Raw genomic sequence first — 10,105 nt, 5'->3', positions numbered from 1 at the left:
GCCAACGTAACAAACGCAATTTGTAAAACCTTTGTTTCGTACGGGACGGGAACCGGTGTGCGGTGTGCAGTTCCTGGCGTTTATCGAATTTTCTGTCAGATCGTGCCCTCGACTTGGCTGGGTTGACCCAGCTGCAGTTCCGAGAGACTGAATAGCGAAAATGAACGACGGTGGGTGCATTCATTTAAACAACTTCAAGGCGGCTAAAGGCACCCAGCCTTACAAAATTGTGCACGCTTTTTTCGTAGCGTGCACATCCTACGAAGCCAGAACCTACAAGGTAAAGCTGTTTATTTTTTTTTAATTTTTGTTTCTTACACTGCGCGCTACTCTGGGGTAAAAATATACCAATTTTAATTTTGCGCAAATATCTTTTTAATTTTGTTTCCTCTTGTATCAGTGTATACAATTTTCTCTAGACTTGTAGAGAGGTCTGGAAAACAGCTGATACGAATGTTTTCATGCGCGCGACGGTAAAAAAAAATCTCGGCATATTGTTCGGTTTTTATTTTTTAAATATTTATTTATTACGGTTAATTGGGTCGATTTGAATATGAAAAATTGTTTTTAGGCCACGGCATGTCTATGTTTCATATGCCATTTACCAGGACCCCGGCTACACTCATGTCTGCATTGCATTTTCTTCGGCTGCTACTCCGGCCATATCCAGGAACATTCCAAGCAGAAAAAACATTTTATGTACGTGGACCTATCTCATGGAAACGTCTTTTGCGCGCAATGCCAGGACTATATATACGACAGAGAACTGGCTGATATAGGAAATATCAATAAAGTACAAGAAACCAAGTAAGTTTATCGAACTTTTCGCATAAATTGCATGTTTTCTTTTTTCGATTTTCTTCAATTATATTGTTTTAAATATATTTTCTTTCAATGAATTTACAATATGTCACTTATAACAAAGCTATGTCTCGCAAGTCGCATAGTATTTTTTTTGTAGGGGAGGCAAAAAACCTACTCAATATCTAGATTTTGCATTATATTTACTTTACTTTAATGCTTATATATATATAAACATAATTGTGCCAAATACAACACAAAAATCTAGATTATGCAGTTTTTCGCCTTTTCTGTAAAAAATTCAAAGGGGCATATATTACCTCATGGGTGATATTTTTTATGCATTAAATGTATTTTGGATGCATTTTATTAATTTATGATGTCAATCATAAATGTATTGACCCCACATTTTATTTTAATTCAACATTTTGATTAGTTCTAAATAAATTTATCGTATGTTTTTCCCCTGACTAAAGTTAAAAAAACAGTCTGGATAAAAAAAAATATGTTGTACTTCAATATTTCAAGGGTAGTAATCACAGTGAAAACTTTTGCTACCAATCAAAGATGTTAGACTTATCTGTATGCTTAAATCTTTTCTGCTTTTTGCAAAAAACCTTTGACTTTTTTTATTTATTAATATAAACTGACTATTGACAATCAAAATGTGTGTACAGAATAATCTACGAATGTTACGAAATTATAATTATAATTATGCATATCTACTTGCAATATTTTTTTTGTTAAATACTTTTATTGGTAATTGTCAAAATAAGACACTAAATGTTCTTTGCATGCTGTTAGGTGCCATGTAAAAAATTCCTTGGAAACTGCTATTCAATGAGTAATTAAAGTTTTAGAAATTTGTTATTTTACCTTAGATTAAAATAAATAATATTAGTATTTTTATCTCGTCAGATGCTTAGAGGCTAGATTTTACAATTTTATCTTCATCAAATTTACAACTATGATAACTCTTCCGATGCAGTGATTTACACACCATTAAGTGTGAATAAGGATAGAGAGAAAAGGAATGTATTATATTAAAAATGTGTTTTTTTTATTTTACTTGATATATTATAACAATTTTAGCATTCCATCTTCTCTACCTGCGTAAAATGTTGTGATGTTAGTGATAGTTGTTAACTTTCCCATTCCGGAGCGTGATAGATTACTACTACTTTGTCCTGTTCCAAAACCTATGTGATGTTTTGTGATGTTTTTTTTCTCCGTATCGGAAAGTTTTATAAAGCTAGGAGACTCAAATATCTACTTATGCGATATTTTTTAACATTTCTTTGAGTTTATTATTTTTTTTAAATAGGGTGACCATTCGTATCATTTTTACATGGTTATCCTTTTAATTTTTTCCTGCTTGTTTATGATTGCTAAAACATACCTTCACCAACATTTTAGTACTCTTGGACTTCATTGTGGATGGAATATAATATTAATTTTGCTAAGTAGGGCGGGCAGCTGAAAATTATGTAGTCAATATTTTTTTCAATATTTATAATGTTTTAGCTGACTACGAATGAATAATTAAAAAATGTACTGAATAGTTCATACTTTTTACATTGAAATGTAAATAATTTTTTTTATTGTTATGTAATTAACTAATTCATACACCACTTTGTTACAAAAAAAATAACTTGTAAGAAAAACATCAATTCACGTTTGTAAAAATATTATAATAAATACCACAATGTATTTATCTATATAAAAAAATATCCTTAGTTAAAAATAAATGCTAAACAATCTTTGAAAGGCAGGTAAATTAAAACATACAAATTTTGAACAGTTTATTAATGAATCGTGAAAGGCACAAAATGTTTTTATTTAAATTTTCAAGTTTCTTTTACTATAATTTTTTACTCAAACGCTTTCTCATCCAAATAAGTAAATTATTGACCTTTTAAAATGAGATGACTTTTAAATATGTATGTATTTAAAAAATATATATTGATATTGCATATAGTTTTATACAAAAATAATAATAATAATCTACTACAGGGAAAATTTACAATCTCAAAAGCATAAGAAAATGCTATCAAAGAGAAAAAAAATGCAATGCAAGAAATGGTTTGATTTGACCTTGGACGAGAAAGTGATGAGTAATATTTGCGCATGCTGTAATTTTGTTTTAAATGGTCACCCTAGTAAGTTGCCATGTAATTGATTCTTAGCGGAGTTTATTTAATCAGCGGAAAAGTATTCACGAACTTTCTAGATCTCTCGGCATGAGCGCCCCCTACATGCCGTGGATCCCGAGTCAGAACGAAGTGGCGGCTCTTCGTCGACTGAGGAAACGTAGGGTCCTCAGCTCCACCACCACCATCGGCCTTCGGGGACTCCAGAACCTCGGCTCCACTTGCTTCATGAACTGCATCGTCCAGGTAATCACCTCGTTACATCCCCTATATTGCAAAAACACGACTCGTAAAAAAGGTCAACTCCTGGTAAATGAAACCCTATCTATCACACTGTAGACAGGAAAGGTATTTCTACCTGTTCGGTCGATTGATGCTCAAGGACGGGAAGGGTATTTTTACATTCTGCGCCGGCCTCATTTCAGAAAAAAAGGAATTACATATTTAATGTTTTTATTTATGAATATTATGTACCGGTCTCTTTGTTTTTATGGTCTTAACTATATGTACATATTTTTATATCTATATTTTCAAATCCTGTCGTCAGCAGTCCGCAGGCAACACACCCTTCAGAAATGTGTTAATTAATTAACCCATGACACACTTCCTCTTATTAATTAAAAACTTTTTGATTGAATTTTTTTTTTCATTAAAATTTATTTATTTCAACTTCTTGCCTCATTTCTTTGAATTGATCAAAGAAAAATTCTGAGAAGGGAAAAAATATTTATATCTTGTATACATATATTAATTGAATAAGGAAAGGTATTATTTTTTCTTACTGAATTTGAGTAATTTCATTGCCTTTGCACAACCGTGGAAGCCAAATAAATTTTCCAATTAAAATCAGTAATGAACTTGAGTTGTATCCTGTTCAAATGGAAATATTTATTTCTTGTGTCTGGAAAAATTCATTTACCTACTCTTATTTTAAATCAATGTATGTATTTTGCAGTCCACCCACAAAACAATGAAATGTCAAGTTTTTATTACATACATATAGGAAAATTAACGAAAAGGAACAATAATGAAAAAAAAATATTTTCTGTTTAGTGTTTCATTTATGTGTTTAACTTTATTGTGATGTTTTTGGTCACACTTTAAACATTTATTGTTTTAGGCTCTTATTCACACTCCTCTTCTGAGAGATTATTTTCTCGGAGAAAAACACAAGTGTAAGATTCCATCTGGTGGACCGGGCAAATGTTTAGTTTGTGAAGTGTCCAAACTTTTCCAGGTAAATATTGACATGTTTTGTCCTGTATTATTATTTTTTAAAGCTTTGCATATTACCTTTATTTTCATACTTGAAGAATAATTTTTCGGCTTATATTTAAGCAATTATTTTTTAAACACTCCCTGCACATTCTCTCGCTATACAGTACTAAGTAGTTTTATAATTTTTGTTTTTTAGGAATTTTATTCAGGATCTAAGACCCCGCTGATTCTTCATCGCTTGCTGCACCTTATCTGGACACATGCCCGACATCTCGCAGGATATGAACAACAGGACGCTCACGAGTTCTTTATTGCCACCTTAGATGTCTTGCATAGGTATTTACTTTTTAAATTATCCTATAAAATGGATCATTTTATTTAATGTTTGCAAATATTGTTATTGTAATATTGCTTTTTTCCAGACATTGTCGGAATGGAATGGATGAGCCGGTTCAGAAAAAAGAAGGAAACACCCGATGCGATTGCATCATCGATCAGATATTTACCGGGGGCTTGCAGAGTGATGTGGTTTGCCAGTCTTGCAGCGGCGTTTCTACTACCATCGATCCATTCTGGGATATCTCCCTCGATGTGGGGGGACCGGGATCGTTGCAAGGATGTCTGGAAAGGTTCACTCGCGCAGAGCATCTCGGCTCGGGGGCTAAAATCAAATGCTCCAACTGCAGGGCCTATCAAGAATCTACCAAGCAACTGACGCTCGAAACGTTGCCGATTGTCGCCAGTTTCCACCTGAAGCGCTTCGAGCACTCCAGCCAGATAGACAGGAAGATCTCCACCTTTATTTCCTTCCCCGCCGAACTGGACATGACTCCCTTCATGTCCACTCACAGGAGACAGCAAGCGGGAGACGCGAGGATGCGGCATCACAACAACAACAATAACGCCGAGGCGTCGGGCATCCAGGGAGGGGATGCTTCGCAGTTTGCGGATAACCGGTATTCTCTGTTTGCGGTGGTGAACCACCTGGGTTCCCTGGATGCCGGCCACTACACGGCATACGTGAGACAGATGCAAGGATGCTGGTTCAAGTGTGATGATCACATGATTACGCGTGCCTCACTGAGAGAAGTTCTGGATAGTGAAGGGTAATATATATTCATAATTGTTAATTCAATTTACACCTCACAATTTCTCATCAAAATGACGTTTTTTTTTTTTTTTTTGTTCTATGTATTAAAATGTATTTATTTTTTCAAGGTATCTTCTATTCTACCATAAGACCGTCCTGGAATATGACTGCGATGGAGTGTAGACTGTGTAACCATTACAAACATAGTACTGGATGAGTCAGGAAGTCTCCATGGATTCATGTTCCGATGTAATAAAGGCAAATAAATGGTCAAACATCTGCACCAAATAACGTTCTGTGTAATTTTCCCACGTATTCTGTGTATCTCTCAGCTGTTCTTTACCCCTCGTGCAAATGATATGACATAAGACTTGCTGTTTATGCTAAGAATCTATTAGTAATTATGACTATGCATGTGAAATATATGTATAAAATATATTATATTGTCATTGTTAGTCCAATACCGCAGATGAATCATTTTTCAAAATGTTTAAAGGAGGACAAAAAGCCTCGCAATTGCAATCAAGGGTAAAAACGGTCTTGTATGCTTTTTAGTGAGGATTGTTTATTATTATTGGTCAAATTAACTTTTTTATGCACCAATCAATGTACTATGTGGCATTTAACTGAAAGCGCCAAAAATATGAATGGTGAAATCAATAGCTCATACGCGGTATTGAATTTATTAAGACAGTATATTTTTCTATCCTTGAATTTTTCCATCGACCATTTTATTTATTTGAATTAGTTGATAATGTTGTTTTGTATCTTTTTTACTTCATTTGAAATTGAGTCATTTGCTTAGTTGTAAATATAGTTTGTTCTTTTTTTTTTAGTACGATGATGACTGAAGATTGATGTCAATTTTATAAATATATTGAATTGTCTTTATTAGGTCCACGTGTTGGATATGTACGGAAACTTCAGAACGCTTTACGTTTGGAAATCCAGTATTAATCATATGACTACTGACAGATGAATTGACAAGTTATTGTTAATAACATTGTTAAAACATTACTATTTTTTTACTCATTTGGGTTTTGACACATTGCTGCCGTATCTCGAGCGATGTTTTATTATTGTAGAAAGACTGCAAACTAGCCTTGAAAGATGTAGCATTATTATATCTATCGTATAAAGCATTAGACTGTTAATTTTTAAATATCATTTTACTCAATTGAATACATAGTATAATCAAATGTTTTATACCCGCTTTTTATTGTAAATATCTGCCTGTCACCGGTTTAGTCATCAGCATCTTATACTCAGAATGATTCGCTGTTTAAAAAGTTTACATAAAATGCATTAGATCGGATGCCATTTTCTCGAGACGTAATTATTACGATCAAATTTATTGCGGCAGAGACTGCCATCACACTTGTAAATTCTTGTAAAGTATTTTTTGTATATGTAAAATAATTCTAAGTATTCATTAAGTTCGATATTTGTATTATTTCCTTCCGTTTACTGTGATATAGATCTGATATCAAGCTATGTTTTATTTTGTAAAAATCATTCATAGTATAAATGTTCATTCTTTACATGTAAGACATTGTTTAAATTTTCCCAATGAATGTTGAATTGATGTTAACTACAATACACTCTCACAATATAACTGTTAGAAGTGTCGAATCACCACCCAGCAGTAATGAATGTTGTAAACTTGTGTACATTAAGTCCTCCCATATATTATGTGTAACTATTTAGTGACGATGTCCACACGGCATTCCATACATACACGGTAGTGGTATAAATATACAGAACTTGTCTTATCAATAGCTTTTAATCCTTTGTGTGTTAAATCATTCATATATTTAACCAGAAATAATTATTGATGTTAATTATACTTATTGATGTATACATACTAGATATTGATTTACTTGAAAATCAGTTTTTCTCCATGAATGTGTATTTTATGAAGGAAACTCAAGTAAGTATTCTTATATTTCATTATTCAAGTCCACAGAACTTTTACCCATTTACTTTTCTTTATGTAGACACATTTGACCTTCAAATAAATTGAATTTTCTCTTAATTATTTGTATATACATATGTATTATATTTTGTTATTGCTGTGGATTATATAAAAACAATATTTTTAATTTACATTATGAACTATTCCATGTTAATCATACGGCCTCTTTATACATAATCATGGTTAAAATGTTAAATTTTATTAACTTTAACCGATATAAAATTTGACATACTCGTACATAGATATTTGATGTTATAAAATCAACAAAAAAATGGATGTTTTCTTGTGTAATTACCACTAATATACCATAATAACCTATTGGGATCAGTGTGTAAAACTATATATTCAACTATATATCTCATAAATTTAAAACAATGAGCTTCACGTGAAATTGAATGTTAATAAATGTAAGCAGTAAATAAAATTTGTTTTATTTTCACTCATTGGAAAAATTGACCAAGACACGATAAAATGGTATATTAATATCGGTAGATATGAGTAACGAACCGATGACCAACAGATGAAGTGACTGCTAAATTGGAAACCTAGAGCAATTTAGTTAGTCTTTGACCCGGAGCTACAAGATCTGTGAGGACACCACCAAAATGGCAGGAACATTCAATGTTTTAAAGCGAGGGTAGCCAACCTGCGGCCCGCCAGGTGTCTTCTTGTGGCCCGCGGAGCATATCACACATTTTTTTCTTTAAGTGTACGTAAAACCACCAATAGAACATTCCATCGTGCGTTGTTCGTATCATATCCCATATATGGAAATATCTCATCATCTATGGTATATTTGTTTTAACAAACAATCACTACATTTTGCGATTGACTTTTAAATACACATTGATGCTGCTATAACCGACTGACTAGAGTGATTCAAGAGTCAAAATACATTGTAAAAAAAGCTAGTTATGCAGTAGCCATGATACTAACAAAAAAATCGTACCTATATTCAGTTTGTGAAATGGCTAAGGAATGTTTGGAGAGTGTTATTAAAATTCTATGTCCATAAAAGAAAACTGATTTCTCAAAAATAAGCCTGTCCCTAATTCAATAAAAACGTTTGATTATAGCCTAACTCTAAGTCAATAAATATGATTGATTATCATTTTTTATATCGTCTTTAGACAAAAAATAAAAGTTTGTTTTTTATAATTAAAGAAATTTAGTTTTATGGCCCAATAGGAAATCTCATTTCTAAAATTTGGCCATGTTTTAAAGGATCCAAGTTCAGGACAGGAATCAAGGTGGGGTAGCCACGAGGCAGACCTATGTCTAGCAGTGGCTTATAAGATTCAGACAAGTAAAACAATGGTTGTTATTAAAAACTACTATATTTTAAATAAAATTTTAAGTAACTTAACATATAAATATTATTGGTGTATTTGCAGTATATAGCACATGACAAAAAGAAACTGAAAATTATTCAATCTAAAATATGCACAGAAATCTGGAATATTCTAAATCTTCTAAGGAATATTTTTGCCTGACTAATGCCTGTGCTAATAACATTTCAAACAGAGCAGTTTGTTTTATCTTTTAATTGACCGGATTCAAAGCTTTTATCCTTTCCTCTTCCTCAATTTCCTTTAATCTTGCTTCGATGTCTTTGACATCCTTTCCATTATCCATATTATATTTGTAAACGAGTAATAATTGTGTTTTCTCCAGCTCTGGCACTGATGTAAAAAGTGATTGGTTAAATTTTTGATCAATATCACTTTCTTCTCGCAGGATGCAGAAATAAACTAAAAATATAATTGTACTGATCGTGACTACGTGAGGTTGATACCACGGCGTGTCTAGATCCGGACCCCTGCGATTATATTCCGCTTTCCATTTGGATGCCTCACTGCCAAAATAGGGAAGTGGTTCCTTACTGACTCCAGCCTCCTCTTTTGTTCCAGACATCAAACGAACAGAAACATCGGTATTTGTAAACAACACTTTAGGAACAATGGATCTAAAAAAATATGTCCGTTTATTACGACTCATACATAACAATCAATCGAAAAATAAAATATTATAAGAAATGTATTTCAATACCTGGCTGTTGTATTAGAATACCGAAGAGAATTTGAATAAATCAACCTTGACAGCATTTTAAATGAGTATTGATTTAATGTAATGTTTTAAAAGCGTTAATACATTCGCGAATATTTATAACTTCGAAATCTGCGCAGCAATCAAAATTCATTAAAAAAAAAACATTACAGCATAACCAAAGACTAATTTGTATTAACATAACCTCAAAAATATGACAGTCCAATGAATTCAGAAATACCAACATAACTTTTTTAACAATGTCTTTGGGCGGATCAATGCATTGGTTTTCCGCTATTCCGGAATTACGAATCAATAAATCCAATACAAAAATTCACAATCCGGATTTTTCTACTCGAAAAAAACATTTAAAAAATCGAAGTGCTCCACCTCAAATATCAATGAAACCATTTTTAAAAATTCGTCCGTATTTACCATAATATTCAAAAAGTAACCTATTTATAGTAAATTAATTTATTATGAAAAAAGGTTATACAATCAACGTATGTTGGACATAATAGGTCCAACATATCGCTCACTCCTTTCAAGAACGTCATAAATCGAAAATCGTCAATTTTCAGTTGTGCATGTTTTCGGAATGCCAAGAAAATGTACTATATGTAACTAAAATGTAACTAAAAGCGGCATATTTTAAACTTAATATTTACCCGCTACAGGGCAGAGAGTGATGTTTTTGCATTTTGAAGAAAAGGTATTATTTAATAATTTTTTTAGATACACTAAATATTTTTCAAATGGAGAAAAACCCTTCAGATTTTACCTCAAAAGATCTGTTGCACAATAAAAAGTTTAATAAGTGGCTTG

General features: G+C 32.3%; 2 protein-coding genes across 3 annotated transcripts; one reads left to right on the top strand and one right to left on the bottom strand.

Annotated features, from left to right (window-relative positions):
- The first annotated feature begins 33 nt into the window (after nt 1–33).
- On the top strand, nt 34–7,670 carry not (ubiquitin carboxyl-terminal hydrolase nonstop). Of its 2 annotated transcripts, none has more exons than XM_088266513.1 (7): nt 34–280; nt 572–807; nt 3,032–3,197; nt 4,072–4,188; nt 4,366–4,505; nt 4,592–5,275; nt 5,388–7,670. In XM_088266513.1, the coding sequence occupies exons 1-7, from the start codon at nt 161–163 to the stop codon at nt 5,440–5,442; spliced, it is 1,518 nt and encodes a 505-aa protein (XP_088122639.1). In that variant the 5' UTR covers nt 34–160; the 3' UTR covers nt 5,443–7,670. The 2 variants fall into 2 exon arrangements, with proteins under 2 accessions (XP_088122639.1, XP_088122638.1); XM_088266512.1 differs by having other exon boundaries at nt 3,014–3,197.
- Nucleotides 7,671–8,557: 887 nt separating this feature from the next.
- On the bottom strand, nt 8,558–9,529 carry LOC148305542 (uncharacterized). Its single transcript, XM_088266483.1, has 2 exons — nt 9,284–9,529; nt 8,558–9,200 (listed from the first exon to the last, which is right to left on the bottom strand). The coding sequence occupies exons 1-2, from the start codon at nt 9,337–9,339 to the stop codon at nt 8,777–8,779; spliced, it is 480 nt and encodes a 159-aa protein (XP_088122609.1). The 5' UTR covers nt 9,340–9,529; the 3' UTR covers nt 8,558–8,776.
- Between the last annotated feature and the right edge of the window lie 576 nt (nt 9,530–10,105).

This window comes from Brachycentrus maculatus, unplaced genomic scaffold, assembly GCF_059751285.1.
Source record: "Brachycentrus maculatus isolate JH-2025_06_01 unplaced genomic scaffold, ASM5975128v1 h1tg000269l, whole genome shotgun sequence".
NCBI lineage: Eukaryota > Metazoa > Arthropoda > Insecta > Trichoptera > Brachycentridae > Brachycentrus > Brachycentrus maculatus.
Note: the sequence above shows the minus strand (reverse complement) of the source record. Positions and strands in the feature narration are given on the sequence as shown.